This window comes from Scardinius erythrophthalmus, assembly GCF_964197995.2.
Source record: "Scardinius erythrophthalmus genome assembly, chromosome: 7".
In the NCBI taxonomy this organism is placed as follows: Eukaryota; Metazoa; Chordata; class Actinopteri; order Cypriniformes; family Leuciscidae; genus Scardinius; species Scardinius erythrophthalmus.
Genome location: NC_138227.1, coordinates 29,919,653 through 29,942,718, shown reverse-complemented (window position 1 = coordinate 29,942,718; position 23,066 = coordinate 29,919,653). Strand labels below are relative to the sequence as shown.

The 23,066-nt window shown below is 37.1% G+C and overlaps 2 protein-coding genes across 2 annotated transcripts; one reads left to right on the top strand and one right to left on the bottom strand.

The window, feature by feature from the left end:
- The first annotated feature begins 6,815 nt into the window (after window positions 1–6,815).
- On the top strand, window positions 6,816–9,485 carry lpar5b (lysophosphatidic acid receptor 5b). Its single transcript, XM_081370278.1, has one exon. It carries the CDS (start codon window positions 6,919–6,921, stop codon window positions 7,852–7,854), a length of 936 nt encoding a protein of 311 aa, XP_081226404.1. The 5' UTR covers window positions 6,816–6,918; the 3' UTR covers window positions 7,855–9,485.
- Window positions 9,486–13,706: 4,221 nt separating this feature from the next.
- Window positions 13,707–22,824, bottom strand: itm2ca (integral membrane protein 2Ca). Its single transcript, XM_081371308.1, has 6 exons — window positions 22,522–22,824; window positions 20,059–20,202; window positions 17,974–18,162; window positions 17,614–17,724; window positions 17,390–17,540; window positions 13,707–15,384 (listed from the first exon to the last, which is right to left on the bottom strand). The coding sequence occupies exons 1-6, from the start codon at window positions 22,615–22,617 to the stop codon at window positions 15,293–15,295; spliced, it is 783 nt and encodes a 260-aa protein (XP_081227434.1). The 5' UTR covers window positions 22,618–22,824; the 3' UTR covers window positions 13,707–15,292.
- Window positions 22,825–23,066: the final 242 nt, after the last annotated feature.

Here is a 23,066-nt window from a genome sequence, read left to right as displayed (position 1 = left end):
CGTTTCTTTATTTCCGTTTTGTCGCAGTCAATGGCGTCATATCCGCGTTGTCCCTGGTTTCCGCTCGTACTGCCATAGCAACCAGAGCCCTCTGATAGAAACCAAGGCGACAGACGTGGACCACTGTGTAGTTCGCAATGTCTATCTGCACGCTGTTGTTGTTGTTTCGTTCAAACATTATGGACCATGGCAAGCAGACTTTGGATAAAAAAGGAGAACTAAAACGAGAATCAATATCAGCGCTGTGTTTTCGAGATGCCGAGAGCTCCCATAGACAGTATATAAACGAGAGCTCCACGTCCAAGACTTCGATCGCTCCTTCATGTACTTTATTAAACAGGTGAGCACATTTACATAAAACTAATCAATGTTATATAGTTCAACAATGATAAAATGTTAGAATATGATCTGTATGTTATTCTAATGTTGATCTAGCTTACTGCTAGTCTCATACAGACAAACTAACAGTGTGTGATAGTGTAATGTTAGACCAGGTGAAACAGCGCTGCGTTACCTCACAAGTTTAATTTGTCTAATAATAAACTGACCTGTGAGTAGTAATTCTGCACTTGCGTGTAGTTTGGTAGAATGAAATGTCCATTCCTTTTATATCCGCGGGAGCTCACGCCGCATTTGGAGCTGATAGCTGTCTCTTAGCAATCCCAAACTGCTTCATTTCACAGTCATGATAAAAACATCGATATATTCAGTCATCCATAAACATTATTAGATCGGTCGGCTTGACGTTGACAACAAGATCCATAATTCTTAGAAAAATGTTGCGTCATCAAACTACGCCTTTGTTATTGTAAGAGGTTAGCGACCCCTAGTGGCAAAAAAATGACATACTGTACGTTTAAGATAATGGTTGGAGTGAATTTTATGTTTACTTAAAGGAACAAGCCAACTTTTTGGGACTTATTCTTATTCTTATACCTTATTCATTGTATCCCCCAGAGTTAGATAAGTCCATACGTACCCTTTTCATCTCTGTGCATGCCGTAACTGTCTGACGCACCCACCGCTAGCCTAGCTTAGCACAAAGACTGGAGGTAAACGGCTCCAGCTAGCATACTGCCCCCAATAAGTGACAAAATAATGCCAACATTTTCCTATTTACATTTTGTGATTTGTATAGTCACAGCGTGTACAAATAACAAGGTCTTATTCTATTATTATTCTACTCTGTCTGTACACACTCCGCAGTTCAGCCGCGCGTGACAAACGCTGCTAGTGTGAAAGCAAAACGTGCGTGTCCTGCTCCCGCTCACAATACGCACTGCTCCTGCGCTGCTTACGCTCTGCTAACGCGTGCAGTGTGAAACCGGCGTAAGGCTTGTTCGACTTAATGCAGCGCTGTGCAGACTGACTTGAAGCTGACTTGAAGCAGTGCATGCCGGTCAAAAAAATTCGCCAACTTGATACGGCGCCGACGCAACGTGACTGTGACGTATGCCATCAAAGTACCGCAAGAGCGATTTGAGAGCAGAATCAGGACTCAGCCGGTCATTAATTTATTTTTACTGCGGAGCAGTTTCTCAGAGACAATTTATATAATTCATTTTAATGAATAGTTAAAACAACTGATCTATACAATACATTGTTATTACTGATAAAGTGCAAACCTGCTTATATTTAAATAATGGAGAACAATATTGACATTGAATATTGCACAACATCGCATTCTGATAGACGTAAATGAAGTTGGTGTCGTGAACCCTTGCGCATGCGTGTATAACCTATGGGGAAAAGGGCGTTTTAAACCTTATTTTGGGGCAAAGTCATCAAACTTTTTCAGTGAGTTGTTATGTCCCGGTGACCAGTGAAAGTGCAGTTCTGACTCTCTGCCCATTCATTTAGATAGGAGCCTGGTCTTGTTAGTCCGAAATAGCTGCCCGGAGGCGTTGCCAAGATGGCGGCCGATTGGCACGACTTGCCTAAAAGGACTTTGAGTTTCTCAAGAGCGGCTACACGAGCTCTGATGACGACACACACAACTGTTCCACGATTGGCCGAATTCACCGCATGACAACTATCACATCGAGTTTCATGTTTATTCTCACATCAGTTCCTCTAAAGCTCACAAATCTGCATTTTTATAACAGTAAAAGCACTTTTCATGTAGTTGCGATGTTATATTGTGTCATGTTTATCGAAATAAAAGTGATAAAAAAAACCTAGAGCCCACTTTATTGCTATTTAAATAGTAGGCTATATACCCAGATAGCATGTAACCATTGAAACAATGTTGAGTCAGTGTTGATGCGTCAACACTGATTACATTGAAATAACGTTAGAAAGTGATGTTGTTTTACCATCACTCTTGCACCCTCAGTTAATATTGAAATAATGTTCAGATTTCAACCACAAATCAATGGTGTTAATATTGTTTCAACATTAAAAAGTGATGTTGTTTCAACATAACTTTTGCACCCTCGGTTAATATTGAAATAATGTTCAGATTTCAATCACAAATCAATGGTGTTAATATTGCTTCAACATTACAAAGTGATGTTGTTTCAATGTCACTTTTGCACCCTCGGTTAATATTGAAATAATGTTGAGATTTCAACCAAAAATCAACGGTAATAGTATTGATTCAACATTACAAAGTGATGTTTTATCAACATCACTTTTGCACCCTCAGTTAATGTTGAATCAACATTACACTATGATTGATTCTACATCACCAATGCTGAATCAATACTGAAATTAACACAAATAATCAATGGTAATATTGAATCAACGTTACACTAAGATGTTGAATCTACATCACTGCTATTGAATGAACTCTGAAATTAACAGAAATAAATAAATGGTAATATTGTTGAATCAACGTTACACTATGATGTTGAATCTACATCACTACTGTTGAATCAACACTGAAATTAACTAAAATAAATCGATGGTAATATTGTTGAATCAACGTTACACTATGATGTTGAATCTACATCACTGCTGTTTAATCAACACTGAAATTAACTCAAATAAATCAATGGTGATATTGTTGAATCAACGTTACACTATGATGTTGAATCTACATCACTGCTGTTGAATCAACACTGAAATTAACAGAAATAAATCAATGGTAATATGGTTTGATCAATGTTACAATGTGATGTTGATTCTAAATACATTTTGTTGAAACACTGAAAATACAACTGAAAAGGAATGTCAACCAATGTTGCCATCTGATGTACTAAGTTAATGTTGAAACAACATTAATATTTCAACTACACTTCAATGATGCGTCAACAAATTCCTGACCAAAAAATTGGCAAAAACCTTTTAAAATATAAATGACACATTTCCAGCAGTTGAGTTAATTTATTTTATTCAATCAATCAATGACAAAAATATATTAAAAGATCATTCTTTAAAAAAGAAAGGGGGAGAAATAGGACAAAAGCATTTCAACCTTTAAAAATAAAATTGGCTTCAGAAGTCTGATGTCATAACTACAGGTGGTCCAACGGTTCAGGTTTTTAAAAATCTGTCATACATCAGACTACTGCCTCTTTTCCTCTGGGTTCTCTGAAATCTGAAAAAGAAAGCATGATGTTACTCGAGAACAAGTCAATTCAGTTGCCACATTCAAGAATGTTAATATACTAAACACAATACAATTCGCTTTTTAAAAAAAGTAGCTGAACACAAAATATTCTAACTATGATTAAAGTATCATTAAATTCTGATTATTTCATTTTTTTTTAAATCTATTAATGCTTCAATATAAAAAAATCACTACGGCAGGGGTGTCCGATTTTATCTCCAGCCCTAAATAAACAGTTAATTAAACTGATGCAGCTAATCAAGCTAATCAAGGTCATTGGGATCAATGGAAACTTCCAGGCAGGTGTTGGAGCTAAACTCTTCATGAAGAGGAACAAACACCTATGGCCTATAGCCATTAACAATATCTCAGTTCAATTTCTGTGAAACTACATAGCATTCAAGTAACACGTTTATCTTGTAGAATAAAAGAACTTTGGTTTTTATAATGAAAATTTCTTTAAAGGGATGGTTCAGCCCAAAATGAAAATTCTGTCATCATTTACTCACCCTCAAGTTGTTCCAAACCTGTATGAGTTTCTTTCTTCCGTTGAACACAAAAGAAGATATTTTAAAGAATGTTGGTAACCAGAAAGTTGACGAAATGGCCATTGATTTCCATAGTAGAAAATAAATACCATGGAAGTCAATGGCTACCCTCAACTGTCTGGTTACCAACATTCTTCACTCTCTTCTTTTGTGTGCAGCAGAAGAAAGAAATTCATACAGGTTTGGAACAACTTGAGGATGAGTAAATAATGACAGAATTTTCATTTCGGGATGAACTATCCCTTTGAAGCTGCAGATTCACCTTATGTAGAACTTAATCTCTTCAAATATCACAAAATAAAATAGCCATGTCAGTCACTTTCTTAATAAACACAAGATGTTTTTTTATTATTGTGTTTCAGTGGAAATTTCTCAAATTTAATACAGATTCAGGAATATGAATGATTACCTGATTAAGCAGTGATAAGGCACAGGATATCATCAAGTCCCAGGTCAGGTGATTATGCTGTCGACAACAACTCGGTGTATAATCAATGTCAGCATTATCAGGAGGGGGGTGCTTTCTATTTATTTATTGTCCATCTTCGTCGGCCTTCATTCCTACTAAAGGAGCAATGTGCTCTGCATGCAAGCACTGATGGATGCAAGACATGGGCTATGTTTGCAGTGTAACTTTCTTGCTCATGTTCATGTCTTCTGCACTTCAAGAAATGTGTTAAATGACGTTAGAACTTTATTCAGGAAATTCGTAATAAACTTTACTAAAGTAATGTGCATTTTTTAAGTATGTAGATGCACCATTGTTTGAAACTGTGCTAGAGAAGTCATGTAAGTATGTCAGGTGCTTCAACAAACCAGACTTCTGTATAGGATGCACCTATGTTTTCTCTATAATGAGGAAGCATTACACTACTGAGAAGTGCACATGCAAAACCAAAATGGGCGTTTACCAATCAGTGGCCAATTTCAAACTACAATAAATGTTTTTCAACCATTTTTCAACAGACTTGCTAAACCACCCCACCCCTAAACCAAGCCCCCAGTGGATTAGAGCAAATCAGGTAAAGCGGTTGAAAATGCCCATTGTGGTTTGAAAACGCCCCACTGATAGACAAACACCCACTAGTGTTCTGCAGAGATACATGCCTGAATGATCTTGTGCTCATCAACTACAAATCACTGTTAGTTCAATGTCACTGTCTCCACCCATGTGTGCTGTTGGCTTTCATCAAAATTTCAATGCTGATCCAACACACTTTAAACACTGAAATGTAAATCTCAACCAAAATTATGGTTTGGATCAAAACTCAACATTGTATTAATGTTCCCATGCTATCTGTGCGATTTATTTCAACACTTTACTTACTTGGAAAATTAATGTATGTTAGTAGATTTAGTAACAATAAATAAAATGCAAGTAAAAAGCATGCTAAAAACAGAAATACATTATATGCACCATTGTTTGAAACTCGGAGAGTTCATGCATGTCAAACACACAAGACTTCCGTATAGGATGCACCTTGTGTTTTCTCTCTAATAAGGAAGCATCAATTAACTACTGAGAAGCCCACATGCAAAACCAAAATGGGAGTATACCAATTAGTGCCAACTTTTAGTGCAAACTACAATTGGTTTTTCAAAAGACTTGCTAAAATCATGAGGGCCCACCCCTAAACCAAACCCCCAGTGTATTAGAACAAATGAGGTAACACCATTGAAAGTGGCCATCATGAACTGAAACGCCCCACTGATTGGGAAACACCCAGTAGTGTTTTGCACAGATACATGCCTGCAAGATCTTGTGCTCATAAACTAAGACTCACTGTTAGTTCAATGTCACAGTCTTCAACCATGTGTGCTGTTCCCTTTCATCAACATTTCAATGCTGATCCAACACATTTTAAACATTGAAATTTTTATGTCAACCAAAATGATGGTTTGGATCAAAACTCAATATTGAATCAATGTTACCATGCTGTCTGGGTAGGCTTATGTTACTTTATCTATTGAATGAAAACGTACCTGAAACATCTGTGTATTTGACAAATATTGCATTAATTTCACTTCAGCTGTGATAAAGTATGCAAACAGTGCGAGCATCACTACGGGAAGCAGAGAGTGTCTCCTTGTTATAAATAGGCTAATGTAATTAGCCTAGTTAGGCTATATTTTGTTACAAAGATAAACAAAACATTTTCAAGTAGACTTTATAGGCCTATAGCCTATCAAAAGTGTATTACCTTAAATGTAATTCGAAATATTACTAATTTAAAAACATTGCAAAATATGTTTATACAGTATAGCCTAGGCCTAATACGGGTTAATAAAAAATTAAAAATTACATGTATTGCAGTGATGAAAATCATTTTAAAAAATCAGAAAAACAAGAGTAGCCTACCAGATACAATTTCTTCTTCTTTTTTGTCACCTTTTGCGTTTTCCTGTTTTTTAATTGTTTCGTGCGTTATAATTCTTTCACTGTTTAAATTTTACTTCAAGCCAGTAGATAATGGTCATGTGACATCTTAAGCCATATTGTAACAACATGACCAAAAAGGTCAAAATGAGGTCAGTGACCTGTATAATTTTTCTGAGCATCGAACAAATGGAAATGTTAAACTTTTTGCAGCCAATAGCCCACCTCAATCCCTCATTAAAAAAGAACCTACCGTGAGAATTAGGACAAGCACCATTGAAGAGGCGGAGAAACCCCCTCACCTAATCTACATCCTTCCTCATAGTCGTTTCATTTCTCTCTGGGTTATCTCAAAACCGCTATTAAAATCCACCCAGAGGTCAATTAAAAACTAAGAGGCCAACTCCGACCCAGCCTTTCTGATTCCGTACGCCTGAAACATGTCTGGGAACATCACCAACTCGTGCATTGCGGCACTCGATCCTTCCAACAACAACCGGATCCTGGTGTCGGCTGTCGTGTATGGACTGGTTCTGGCCGTGGGTCTTCCGCTCAACGCGGTGTCCCTGTGGATCCTCCTGCGCAGTCACGGGCTCCGTTCACCGTGCGCCGTGCTCATGGTGAACCTCGCCGCGTCCGACCTGCTCCTCGCGCTCTCCCTGCCGCTGCGCGTCTACTTTTACGCAACGCTCCAGTGGCCTTTTGGAGTGGGCACGTGCACCGCTGCCATCATGCTGTTTCGCGTCAACATCAGGACGAGCAGTATCTTCATCACTTTAATAAGCGTGGACCGGCTGGTCGCCCTGGTCTTCCCTCTGCGCTCCCGGTCTCTGCGAACCACCGCGTGCGCCTGCAAGTGTTGCGCGGTTGTGTGGATCCTCATCACCATCCTTTGCATCCCGGAGATTATAGATCTTCACAGCAACCTGAAAGAGTGCACTCACTACACACCGTGCTTCGAGAATCAAGCTCAAAATCACCCCATTTCCTCGAAAATACTGGCGTACGCACAGGCGATATTTCTATTAATTCTGCTGTTGGTCAACATCGTCTCCACGGTCGTGGTCATAGTCGCGCTGAGGAAGCGTCCCAGCACCGGCGCCGCCAAAGTCAACAACAGAATGAACGTGATACTGATTTTTGTAGTCAACATGTTGGTGTTTATGATATTTTTCCTGCCGTTTACTATACTAATCTTGTTGAAAGACATGCATGATGATGGGGTTTTACGAGCGTTCATCTGCCTGGCGAGTGTCAACTGCTGTGTGGACCCGGTCATCTACTATTTCTCCCTGGACTCCTTCCGGCAGGACAAGGGGAAAAGACAAACGGATATGGGAACGTATTCTCTCAGCAGGACGACGGAAAGGTTGTGACTCAAAACTTTCGAGTCGCTGGAAATAGTTAGGATATACAGTAGATACTACGTAGACCCTAAGCCGGGGACATGTCATGGTGAAAAATAAAAAATAATCAATGCTTTAGCGTTCCCTCGAAAAAGCACTGAATATGTTTTTCTCCCGCGTAATTCTGTTTTCTTCGCAAAAGTTTGGCCTCAGAAAAAAAAAAAAAAAAAAGTGCCCTTGGAAATTTGGTAAGAAATAAAGAAAGTAATTATAAAACAATAAATATAGGTGTTCAGAACGTATCTGGACACTTTATGGGTGTCAAACGTGATTAATAGATCTACGGTGTTTAATCTTTCAGAACACCTGTGTGAACTTCAGAACTCATTTCATACACCATGAGAGGGTTATAACGGCATTAAAAGGTTGGATATTTTGTTTAAATGTCTTATTCAAATGTCCAAATAAGTGGTCTAAATACAACTCTGTTTGACTAAAATATCGTATTGTTATAATATTTAATTGCATTATCTTTTAACTGGCTTAGATGTAAAGACTTATCAGTGTCAGTATATGTGGTTTTCAGAATATCTCCAACAGAGAAAAGTAATATTTTTGTTGATAATGTAGCCTATAAAACATGTTATTAATTGTATATATTAATATTCATTTTCACAGTGATGACTAGTGAACCACATTGAAGCTATGCCTTTTTCCACTTCCTGTGTTAATAAGATGTGACAACTGTGTCAATGTAACCTCACCGTTTTTAAAAGTAAAATATGTGGGCCTAGAAAGACTAAAGAGGAACTTCTGTGTGCATCTGTTGGCAAAGCACATCAGTCACAACCACAAAAATTTACATTTTGTCTGTGGGTTTTGTCTAAAATTCATATACCATGAAGTCTGAGTCAGGTGGGGATGCAGATGACTCAAACTTCAAACTCTGCCTAAATATGATAAATGTGCCTGTCATAAAACCTGCATCATTAATGTCTGATCTTAAATATGACAAACATCTGCTTATTTTTGTAAAGTTAATATATAGGTGATTTTAAAGAACTTCGATTTTTTTAAATGTCCAGAATAATTATGTTTTAGTACTTTTGTTTCTTCATCTAAAAAGTCTTAATAGTGACCTCTATAAACCACAATAATATATTTTTAAAAATTGCATGTTTGTGTACAGGTGACAGGTAAAAGTCTTAAAAGTGACCTCTATAAACCACAATAATATATTAAATATAACAATTGAACATGAAATCAGCATGAATCTGATGTTTCTGGGATTTCTCAATCAAGGTGTTTTTGATCATGTGAAATAATTGTTGTCTTATTATATTAAAAGGGTGTTATTAACACCTCTAGTTGACATACCTACAGTATATGTTTCAGTGTTTATGGTTAACATAAAATTTAAAATCTGTTAACCCAGTTGCCTTGCAAGTGTCATATTTTCATGTTGAGTCATGTTTCCTGTTTTTTTCTCCCCTTGTGCCAAACAACTAGATACACTAATTCAATATGAAAGAGCAGTAGTGAAAATTGTTAACTATTTTCACCCGTTTTAAATTGACTAATGCAAAATAGTGTTTTTTGTATAGGTGTAGCTGCCATACACCTAACAATCTTGTATAATCCTAATAAACCCATTTGGTAAAAGTCTCAAGCATGACTTAACTGTTAAGAATTTGTTCTATAAACTGTGTTTAGATTGTGTAAACTAACACTTCTGATGTAAAATGCTAAAGCAGAAGGATTGGTAACTATGCTGTGTTTGGAAGTGGTCCTTTGGACTTGGTGACACATTTCATCAGCTATCCACCTTTTTCCTATATGTCCCGTGATGCTTTGCGTGAATGTAGGAGTAACTTCCGTTAAACTGCAAACTGGTAAAAGATTCGCTCTATGAGAGTAATAATAAGCATTTTCAAAAACGGGGTACAATGAGATGACATTATTCTACTCACCCTTCAACCATCAAACATTAAAAGGACATTTAAAAGGGTAAAAGCTTTAACAGAGTACTTCAACAGACCAATAACCTCAAAAGCTAGATTCTTTCAGCAGCAATATTACTGTAGTAATATATGTCAGTAGCCTATGTAACACGTTGCCTTAACCACACTGCTCACTGGAACATTGAGTGATAATATTTCAAAATGCATATAACACTTAATTTACCTGCTTTAGAAACATTCCTCTAAACACTGCTAATAGGGATTAGAAGTGAAAAGGGGATTTGAAATTATTAGTGTCTGTCTTTTTGAATGGAAGTTCCCCATAGCTGATGTGCCTAGTCTGCACATAATTCAAAAACAATAACTCAAATCATTACGTGATACAAAAGGTCAAATGTCAGAAACACTGTGTTCAAATACCTTAAATATGAGTTATTATATTGCTCTCTGGTTACTAGTAGTATACGTAGTTTACTCACATTACGTTTTTTTTTTTTTTTTTTTTTACATGAGGATTCTATTATTTACTCACTTCAATTTATAAAAAAAATACGAAAAATACTTCAATTAACCTGCCTATACTGTTTGAAGAATCTGTTCAAAGCGATTTTTCTTACAATAACAGTTCATAGCGCCATAGCGCCAGTTCACACCAAGAACGATAACAGATAGGCCTAACTACATTAGCGTCCAAACCAGCGGACAATATTGGTCTGTTTATTAAACGCGTGCTGAAGTTTTGTCCTCTGCCGCTATAAAGGTGCAGTATGTGATATTGACAGCTAGTGGTTGAAATGTGTACTGCAATCCAAATTCAAATATTGAGACGAGATGTTTTCCTGCCCCCTTCACCTCAGACTGGACACGCATGCGGGTTGTCAGATTGAGGAAACAACTAGAGCGAGTGCAATTAACAATGAAGGCGAGGAGACAAACTTTAAATTGATGAAGTAAGTAATCCAGATGTACTACATTCGCCATGTTGTCATTATCATGTGACTTTACCAGTGTCAGTTATCGGCCCTGTCCCAAATGGCACCCTAAGCACTCGTGGTCTTCCTACGAGTCCGCACTTTCGTGACGTAATACCGCTTTGACTTTTAGGACCATAGACGGTAATAGAAATGGACACAACGACCCCATTGGGTTCAACGGAGAAAAGTGAAGTCAATTAGAAGCACTCACTTCCTGATGGCCGAGCGTACTGCGCAGACTCAAACTGAGCTTGACGACGTAGATGTGGCGTGAGCAACCCGTCTGTCTTCTAGTAGCTGTGCCAAGAGAAATCTGAATCATTTCCTTCCGAAACTTTCAGAGACGGAGAGTGTGAGTAGGAGGTGTCCATGAGCTTGGAGCAGGAGCAACTTTTGCTAAGTATTCTGATTAATTATTTTGTCATTTTTGCCTCCACGTCCCCCGATTGCGCGCGAGCTTCTCCTCCTGTCCATACGGTAATTTCTCTACTGCGCGACAGAGAGTGCTTCTAAGGGGCCATAACGTAAGATACAAGGTAATGGAGCCTTTATACATTTTCGTGTTTCTTTAGAAATAAATAATGGACAAATGGAGTCTTTAAACGCCTCAGATGTAAAAATATTCGCTGTCAAAGTGACGCCAAAATGAATGGGAGTCAATGGGATGCTAACAGCAGGTGATGGTCTGATAGCCAATGGCGGCCCCCGGGGAAGCTTCAGTTTTTTCTGAAACATTACCCCCTTGCATATGATGAGCACTTTACTATCCCATGAGGCCACAGGAGAGAGTTTGTGAATTGGCAGTGAAGCGACAGTAACTGGTAGGTCACATGATAATGACAACATGGCGGATGTAGTACGTCCAGATTACATTCATACACATTCATACTAAATAGAACATACTTTTTGATCGGTTGTATAAACTAAAAATAAATACCTACTCAAGAGAGGATGTAATTTTAATTGCAATTATAAAAATAATACAAATATAGCAATATTATATTATAATATGTATACAGTATATGGAGGGGTGAGAATCAGCGGGGCGTAAGTGACATTGTGGGTGAAATGGAGATATATATCTCAGATGAAAGCTCTTGATGAGCTCTTTCTACTGCCAAAAGGGTTTTTCTAAGAAGCCAAAAGACTTAACACTGAACATACTAAGCCAGTTAGTGCCAAAAGGGCGTAACTGCAACTGCTTTTGGTATTGAGAAATGTATTGTGGCTGTGGCCAGTGAATAGCACAGTCAAAACCATGTACAGTAAGCCTGTTAGGTCAACCATGAGAAAAAAACATTTTTTTAACTGCTGAAGGTATTATTAAGCTTATTTCGTGTCAAAGAGCTGGATGATGATGGAGGAAATGAAGACTACTATCTCATATACAAATCCATCTGAAATGTTCTTTATGACACAGATTGTTTTTGTTACGTTGTCAGGTCATCAATATTTAGTAACCCATTTCATATGCTCACTGTTCTGGAGCCTTTACTCTCAGTTGGTTATATGGAACATTTTTATTAATTAGTTGTTCATAATAATGATTTATGCAATTTATTACTTCAGATCAAACTATGGTAATTTTTTGTTTTGGCCAGCGCTATATGCTTGCTAAGAACAGTTTTTCCTTGAGGAAGTTTGGTGAGCTAATAAAATATTGATTCTAAGTCAAATGAATATTTTGTGTACAGTTATTTAATTATGGCATCCAGTATCGTGGACTCGCTCTCTCTCTTTGTTTCATACAAACGCAGATGCTGCCATTTTGCGACGATTGTTTTGTACACTGTTATGGATTATAAGATAATAAACAGGTACGATTTTAAAAACAGTTTCATCTCAAATCAATATCTCTTATCCCCATGATTATTTATGTGGTGAAAAATCGTGTAATAAGTGGTATGACTGTACCGTATCTATTAAAAGTCTGTCTAGTTTGAATTTGTCGTTTGCTAGCAAATGCTCTCTCTGCAGAAGCATTGAATTTAGAGCTAATAAATAATAAAATATCAATATTTCATGTCAAGATCAATATTTCATGTCTAATTATTTACTTATGTGGCAAGTAGCCACTCGGCTTAGCGTTGGCGTCCTGATCACCCTGTCAGGGTTTATTCTGAGATAATAATAAACCGGTTGGATGTACATTTTGTTAATACATTACTATTCATTAATACATTATTCTTATGAGCCAGTTATTTTTAATAAAAGTTGATCCAATTCAAAAATCAATGATTTGTTTACAAAGTGAACGGATTCAGTTCTGGAATCAACCCACTGACTCAATTTTCCAGTCGTAGTGTTTCTCATCGAACATAATAACCTAAATGATTTAAATTTGTTCTTCCCACATTTTCAGATATGCTTAATATTAGCTATGAATGCATTCTTGTTCCACAGAAAGTCAGATGTGTTTGAAACAACATGGTGAGTAAATGAAGAAAGAATGTTTGCTTTTGATTTAACTATTCATGTGTTGTCAAACTAGAAATTATCCACTACGTATGACTTGCATTTGTAACAAACTTACAGTCCTGTAACCTCTGACTGAACCGAGAGGGTAAAGATTGTCATGTAGATCACTGATAAATGTTTGAGAGGAAGTTTAGACAAGATGATCTTACAAAATTATCTTTTGCAAGGGCGCACAATGATGCAAGATAATTTCGAAGGCGTGCACATGAACAATGGTTCACAATGGCAGAAAGCTCACACATGTATTTCATTTCCTCTTTGTTAAGATTTTTCAAAGATTCCCTGCTGATTTCACATCAAAATGGTCTACAGTATGTGTTCTGCAAGCTGTTTGGTCACCAGGATATCTTTATAGTGCCTGAATATGTTGTGAAACAAGCAGTTATGCAACATAAACCATTTCTGTAATTGTGAAATGCTCGCCCATGCTGTCAGTGTTTTGTAACAGAAAGATGCTCAAAGACTTAGGTAGGTCTTATTGGTTTATTTACATGTTTGATTCACCTAACTAAACCAGTTTTTTGAAGTTCAACACACACATAAACACGAAGAGCTTTTGAGATTGTATACATTAGTCCAGGGCATGAATCTGGCCTAAGGCTTCACTCATATGATAAGAAAATACTCAAACAATGCACGTGTTCTCTTCAAAAGCATGCAGAGAGAGAAAAGAAATGAAGAAGTGGCACAGGAAGCGTGTTGTAGAAGCACTAAAGTGGCATACGGCGAGTACTGGATTTTGAGATAAGCAGTAAACGAACACATGTGATAAATGTAATGATGGTTGTGATTTTTCATCAGGCGCTATAACTGGCACTAGGATCAGTTAGGATATCCATGAGTAGTGATGCACCGAAAGAAAAGAATACACAACACAGGGCAAGACACAGTTTTGCTAAAGAAGTTAATTTACCTTTACATATGTGTACGACGATTTGTCTTGACGTTTATTATACAAGAAGTTGAGCAAAATAGCCTCTAATAATGTGCCTTTAACCAAGACTGTGATCACTATAGAAAACATGAAGAGTGAATCTGCCATTTTTACCACAATATGCTTCGACTTCAGTGAGTTTTTGTGCTCATCAATCATACAGAAAGCTGTAAATGAGATATCTTTCCATTTACATTTGCTCTAACCTTACTTACACTGAACAAAAATGGATTTCTAGTGTCTAGTTTTCCAGTACAAATATCTAAACATTCTTAAATCAAGATACATTTACATAAGAAGCGAAATGACCTAAGATATTAAGTCTTGCTTCCTGAAAAATGTACCAAAAATGAAGCAAGTTTGTTTAGAATAAGAAAAAAATGTCAATGGGATCAGAAAAAGGAAAACAATATAATTTTTCTTACCCCATCACATATTCGTTCTTGTTTTATGCATTAACTCGCTTAATTTCGAAGAATTTTTTTTTTCAAGTAAATGCATTGATTTTGATATAAGTTTTTTTTTTGTTGATATTTTTGATGGAAAACAAGAAAAAAATATTAAGAACATCCTTTTTTTGCTTTAAGCTTTTTTTACATTAAGCTACATTAAAGATCGGATGTTAGAGTAATGCTTTCTGTGAACATTTTTGGCCAGTTTTCTCATCATTGTATGGCATTTTGGCCAAAATTTCGATGCACCCCTATTCATGACTGAGAAGTATAGATCTGAAAACACGCAAATATATAAGAGCAAAGAGCAGTTTGATGGAGCGCAAACAGCCAGTCACACGCAGGTACAAACAAGCAGGCATTGTGCAGCTTAATGCCCGTGTAATCTTCTCATTTTAAGACTTCAGATGCTACTGTTACATTTTTAAATGCATCAAGTTGAAAATGCTCATTATTGCGAATATGCAGAAACAAACTGTTCAGATAACTTCAAGGGAACATTTGTAATGATACACATTACTAGAGAGAGAAGTACAAAAAGAGAGAGCGAAATGGGATTTAAAGACATTAGGGATCAGAGGTAAAGAGGGTGATTTTCAAAGGGGTGTGGCTACCGAGAACAACGGATGTGATCTCATCAGAAATGGGCGGGGCAATGAAGCAAACAGCCTATGGCGTCTCACAAATCACTGTCTCCACCACGAACGTGTTCTCGAAGTGGCGGATTCGGTGACAGTTCTGCGCATCACGCTTGGTGATACCTAATGGGAAGAATACGAAAATGATGTTAACAAAACAAAAAATAGTTACGAGTTACTTGCATTAAAGTCCCCCTGTGGTGAAAATCAAGCTTTTAATGTTGTTTATATGTCTGTGTGGTGTTTTTAATATGCTTGAAGACAAACCATGTGCAAATTCATGAGTCAACACCATTGCTGAGTTTTTCTCCTTAAAACTGCAGTGAACCAAAGACATGGTTTGAAATCGATAACCAAAATCAATAACCAATCAAGCCAACGTGTGATCGTCAACGAGTGGATCTCTGAGCTGGTGTGAGTGAGTGGAGGCGGGGCTAATTTGCATATTCATAGAACCGCGTATACTAAATGAGGCAAGGGTGTAGTAGAGTTACATTCACACCATTTTAAAGGTGCATTGCGCAACATTTCATGTTAAAAATACCCGTTTTTCTAACCCATACATGCTTGAACAATTGCCTAATGGGCTGAATGAGCCCTTCTCTGATCACTGCGATTGCCTCTATAATCCTGTACAGTAAAATAAATTCGGGATTCGGGTCAGAATTTGAGACTGTGCCTATTAAATTGCCTATATTGCAGTTTCGCTTCTTGCCAGAGGGGGCATAGTTCTGCAAAAACTCAGAGACTTGCGCAATGCACCTTTAAGGCATGAATAATTTTTTTTTTCAAGGAAAAAACTTTAAGAACTACAGGGGGGCTTTAAGAAATATTTTACAAACTTACACTATTATTTATTTTGCATAATGATTAGTATCCCAGTTAACAAAAATATCTTCTAATGTTCCTATTAAAGGAAGAGTTCACCCAAAAATTCTGGCATCATTTACTCATCCTCAAGTTGTTCCAAACCTGTATGGATTCCTTTCTTCTGTTGAACACAAAAGAAGATATTTTTGAAGAATTTCGGTAACAAATCAGTTGATGGACCGCCTTGACTTCCATTGTATGAAAAACAAATACTATGGAAGTCAATAGGGCCCATCAAATTATTGGTTACCGGCATTCTTCAAATATCTTGTATGCAAATGTTTAGGGAACATTTCATTTTTAGCATTTAACACATATTATGGGAATGTTACTTATGAATGTTCTCTGAACGTTCTGAAAACGTTAGATGGCCATTTCGTTTAAAAAAGTTTAATGAACAATGTATAAATAACGTTTCTGTGCTAATGTTTTGAGAACATTACTGAAGACCAGATAACTCTCTGTTATTGAAGGTGTCAAATAAGGCGACCGAACGTTCTATTAACGATACTGGGAGAATGTGTGCTTGTAATTTTAAGAGAACGTTGACAGAACGTTAGCCAAAGTTGTGAGACATTCCCTGTGTACAAGAACTATATAAACACATAAGCTATATAAGCATATAAGCTATATAATAACCTAAAATTCAAAATATGGTATACAGAAGAAACACAATATAAAATATTCATGGATCATAATCGCTTGATCTGTTCTAACGCAGATGGCCTGCTTCCATGAAATCGTCCCAGTTTCCCCAAACTTTGTGGTTGTCATGGATATTATCATATTATATTATCACAAAAAAGCCTTGGATCTTCAGGAACCAGGGAGAAATAGATTGCTTAATACAGGAAGCCATACCGTGGGTGTTACTTAATTGTTCCGCTAATTAGCTGCAATTAGCTATTAAGCTGGACGTCAATCAGATTTGCATGGCAGCTGTGAAGCCACACCGGTGCACAGTTTCCTCCCACCAAGAAGATGAAGAATTAGTTAGGCCGTAAGTTGGCATTGCCAAATTGGACTCGTAGCTCAGGATTGGCAAATTGATTATCTAGATGAAAGATTTACACCGCAGTTATAACAATGACGATATTTGATGTTTCATTTTTGGGTGAACTATACCTTTAAATATGATGTAAAATCAATGTTTATATAATTTCAGTTGAATGATATGATTCTCTCTAGATGTCAACATTGACTAAACCGTACCAGTCGACAACTACTATAAACAAAAGACAAACATTTGTCAACTTACGACGGCGTGAGTTGCGGCGACGGAGCCTGTACGTATCTTTACCGTTACACAGACGGTAAATAAAGCGGCCGAGCTGATGCATATTATTAACACGTCCAGCCACGACCATCTCTTCCTGGACAATGTATGTCTGGGGGAGGTAAGTCCCCTTCTACAAAAAGATAGAAAGGCAACATCAAGTAGGTATAATTCGCATTTCAAAACTGCCATTACACACAAAGTACCTTGACGTTGATGAGCAGTTCCCAGAGGTTACGTGGTGGCATTACCACACTGGTGTTGAGCTCGATGACATAACACTTGTCTAAGGCAATGTCATGGTAGGCCGTCAGACCCTAAAAAACCCAAACACATTCACATAATTCAGATAAAACTCAAGTCATCTTTATTTATATAGCACTTTGTACAATACAGATTGCTTCAAGAAACAGTAAAATAATGTTTCAATGATGCAAACAGAGTTCAATTCTGCTGTAAAGCAGCTCTAAAAAGACAACAGTAAAAAATAATGTGAAAACGTGCTCTGTAAATGCATAATGGAAACTAAGTCATGTGTGACTGTGAACATTTGTGAGCTGTGGTACCCTGTGGAAATCATGAATGATATCAGCAGGGTCTGTGTTGCTGAAGTCGGGCACAGGCACGCTGATTTGCTCATAGTTTTCCTTCAGGTAGATCCCCACGTTCTCCTCCAGCTCTTGAGAGCCTCGCAGGGGAGCAGCCACCGAGTCCTCGTACACAACACGGCAGTGGAACCGACTCTGATCCGGAACCTGAATCGCCATCATTTAAAATACATGATTTAAAGTTATATTCTGATACTGTTTTGTTCTTACCATCTTATCACTGACTGATATCTTTTAACACAAGAACATAAGATAACAATAGTATTTCTATTAGGGATGCACTGATAGGACTTTTTTTGGTCGATATCGATACCGATTTTAACACACAACTGTTGGCTGTTACCGATACTTGTCACTTTCTCTCTTATTTAAACACTCTTTTCATTAAAATCAATTAGTGTTTTGATCATGTTTTAAATTAGCAAAGTATACTAGCTAGTTTATTGCTAAATCATCAAATAATTTCTATTGAACATGGATTGGCTCCATTTAACATTCAACAGGCCAATATAAATACATAAATACAACAGAGCAAAGATTCATATGAAATAAACAGTGCTTTTCAGGTTGGTTTACAGTAGTTTTCAGGTTCAAAAATAAAGTTATCACATGTAAAATATATTATTCATTATAAATTAAATATAAATTCAAAAGTTATTTAGTCAAGAGAAGTGAGTGATTTTTTAGTCTTTTGTTGTTTGATTAACATTAAAACATTAAAACATATAAAAGGCTGCTGTCACTTTAAGAGCTGCACGGCTCTAATATACTGGTACACAAGAGTTTTATTTCTAAACTGTTACGTTTATTTAAGACATAACTGACAACGTTTACAAGGACACTCGCCAAGATGGCCGTTTTGATATAATTTTGTGTGAATTAGAAGAAGTGTAAGATAACTCAATTCAGTATTTTCGCGCTGTCTAAAACGCGGCTTTCCGGGCGCATGCTTTGAATGTGTGCACACAACTTCAGTGAGTAGAACTGAGTCCTAGTTTGCGTCTTCTTACGCATTAATATTTAAATTCGCAAAGGCTTAAAAACACGTTCAAAGGATAAACTTTCGTGAAGATGCAGCACTGGCCTGCATCAGTTCCATCAATTGTCCCGAGCCGTCGTTCATGCAGTCCTTATTGTCGAGCCCTGCTGTATTTTGTACAGATTTCATTTTGTTTTAGCAAGAATTTCAGTATTTTGCCAAGAAAAAGTTGAATTATGCAACAGACATTATACAACTTGCACAGTTATTTAATAAACCATCGGTTTCTGCCTTTTTCATGCTATAGCCAATATGCTATGGTTTTAAATTGATCAAAAATCGGTGCATCTCTAATTTCTATCAAATAGGTTTTGAAAAAAGATTTTCATATTATTCAAATTCTGATCTCGATCCCTTAAATCCACAAATCGATCATTACTACACACCACTTTTAGCGGGTGTGCACCTTGTGCATCCCTCTTATGAATAAATGCTTTTAAAAATATTTAGTCATGTTTATGAAATGAAAAGTCAAAATTATGACATAACTAAGTCATAATCGTTACATGAAAAGTCAAAATTATGACTTAAAAAGACGTTTTGCTGTATGTATCACCCTGCGTACCAGTTTGCGCGTTCCAGGAAGGCTGACAAAGTCCATCGATATCTTTACACCAGTAGGTGGCACCAAACTGTATTTTAAGAGTGAGTCATCGAGCCATTCCTTCAACTGATTCTTTCGCAACATTGATTCATTCAGGAATGAATCACGACTGTCTTTGAAACATTGGAGGTGTGTTTGACTCAGAGCGGTTGGTGTATGACATCAAAATACCGCGAGAGCGATTCGAAAAAGCATACAGAAACTTCTGCTCTCTAATCGATCTCGCTGTACTTTGATGTCGTAGACCAAAAAGTCAAACACACCTAATAACACCAGAACATAAAACATTAGCTCTGGCTGAGCCAAAAAGAAATAATTGGCACTACTGGAATCTGGCGCTTATCATCTAATTATCTAATAATTGTTTAGAGTTTATGGCACTCGTATAATTGTGTTATACCTGGGGAATGATGTAGTAACGGTAGATATATATTGAAGCATATATCAAACTGCAGGTGAAGACAATCAGTGCAGTTGTCAGACAGCAAAGTCCACTCAGAGAGGAGCGTTTCCGTCCAACAGGCAAAACCAGCTCCTCTTCCACCTACAAACACACACATTTTTCTAACATTTTGTTTTTATTTCCCTTAAAGCTACACTGTGTAGGATTTTCTCCCGTCTAGCGGTGAAATTGTATATGACTACCAACTGAATATTACTTTCTAGCTCCTCCCATTCCGAGGGCGTTTTAACTTCTACGGTGGCCGTATTATTTCAAATCTGCCGGCAATCGTGAGTAATCTCCCCCTCGCATTCGTCACAGTGCCACTGAGTGTCAAAACGCGAAAGGTGAAGCTTGAATTTCCAGGTATGTCCCTCTTTGGCTAATGTATTTTCAAGATGGAGGCGCAACATGGCTGCCGCCATTCGAGCGACTCGCTCGTATGTACTCTAAATTGTAGATTCTACGCTTACGAGAATACTTGAATAGTTGGTTGAAGTGATTACACATTAATGAGAATGTATAATTTTGAAAGAACAAAGTGTTTTTTGCTAAAAATCATCTTAAAATATTACACAGTGTAGCTTTAAATAAAGCATATTATAATAATACCCACAAAGTAGCTCATTTCAGGTTGTAGCCTATATACTATCTGAGGACATTTGGTCCTCATCAAAATGGCAAGACCCAATCACACACTACAGGAATAAATTCATCATGTCCTCAAAATACTTTCAATGCGATCACCCACACGCTGGGAGACGTGCTACAATCGACACTACATTCACTTGTATCATGCGCAGACAAGAATGGATTATTCAATGCTCTCTCGTACTACAGAAGGAAATTATTAGATGTGTGATGCCAATAGGCAATGACTAATAACGCCCCCAGTCTTGCAACCCATCTGCCAAACTGCACGGCACATGACCTGAGCTGGCCTCATTCTTAACTTACACACTCACGCATGGTTTATTATCATGATGGAGACTGTCTTTTGACTAATAGGCCTATTGCTTTTATATTAAGATAATTAGATTTAAAATATTTGAAACACACCAACACTTACACCACCATACAATCTCTTTTTAAAATAAAAAATTGGAATTAAAATAGCCCCACATCATCACATAGCCTTCACCATACCTAGAGATTGGCATGGGGTACTTTCCATAAGATCATCTCTCAATGCAAATCAAACTATCTATTAGGCTAACTGAAATAAAACCATGCCAATCTCTAGGTATGGTGAAGGCTATATGATGATGTGGGGCTATTTTAATTCCAAAGGTCAAGGGAACTTTATCAGGATGCATAGTATCCTGGATCCATGAAGTAACTGGCCTTTAAAAATAAAAATCTGCCTGCCTCTATGGGAATTTAACATAGGGGTGTCCAAACTTATGCACCCTGTATTTTAAGGAAGAACATTTATTTATTTACGACACATTATTCGTTCACAAAGAAAATTGGTGTCCTTAAAGGTTGGATTTTTCCTAATTTTTTTAATTAAGGCATTAAGTTCAATTTCCAAAATATGATTTTTTATTCCTCTTTTTAGTCAACTTTAGCATGGGTGTCTAAACTTATGCATAGCACTGTATGTGTTTTCTGACTAAGGGAATCATTAGAGACAGACTATATTTAGTAGTTCAGAAATTACATCATCTTTAAATTATTTTCATGGTGGTCATTTGGCCAATAAAGACAGCGAACACATACATGCACCCCTTTTAGTAAAGGAGCGATATTAAACAGCTTAAGCTCTCCAAAGTCATTTCTCCTCACCGTAGCCATCTGCCATTTTGTCTCTGTTGGATTTGTGTGTGTGTGTGTGTGTGTGTGTGTGTGTGTGTGTGTGTGTGTGTGTGTGTGTTGCATAGACACATAAACCTGTGCTGCACTATGTCAAATTTCAGTCCCTGCCATTGCTCTTAAGAATAAGGCCTTAACCTCTGACAATAACAACCCATATATTACAGGTAATATCTTTTAAAATGCAGGGCAAAATGTATATTAATTTTATCAAGATGTTTACTCCATCACTTGGTTTAATTATCAAAGAAGAGCAATTTGATGAAAACATCACAATAATGCACACATATTGAGTGCACAAGGATATAAAGTGCACATTTTATGGCAGAGATGGATATGATGAATGTTGTATGATGTGATGTTATTGGTGCAGGTGCTGCAGCATCCATGTCCTCTTGTTATGAAACCAAAGGGCAACAATATTTATATGCAAAACAGCTACACATATATACACGCGTGTTGATAGCATTATCAATAGATCATTTTCCACCAAATTTTATGATTAGTGGTTTATCAGGGTTGTTCTTTTCTTTTCCGGCTTTTGGTTACTTTGAACCGCTGTTGTCTGTGACATTTCGGATGATGCACACAAAAAGCGAAACTTACGTGTGGATGTGGTATAAATATTTGAGTTTTATCTCCATCTCCCTCCTCTTTCTCGGCTTTTTGTCCTGTGATGGGCTGAAAGCTGATCTTCACCATGTTGAAAGGAGAAGATAACGTTTTTAGCGTGCACGCAGATCCTTTATCCCCTGGCTTTGTGACACAATATTTGCCGTTTGTTTAATAGACCGGAAGAATCTATTATAATTTATTTATATATTTCTCTCTCTCTATATATAAAAAAAATCGTTCTTAAAGTCACAGTGCTAGCGACACTGGTGATGATGCACGCGACCCAGGAGGAGCAAGCGCGCGCACGTTTTGTATACGTCTGTGTACGATTATATATATATATATATATATAGTTATATAGTTGTATATATCTATCTGATGGTAATACTGTGGTACTTGCATATATGCCATACAAAAAATGCCTAATACTAATGATAATGACCTAGGATGAGAAAATCATAACAATACGTCTGTCTATCTATCTGGCTACAGCCAAGGTGACAGAATGTTAAACGAAATTATTCCAGAATGAATAT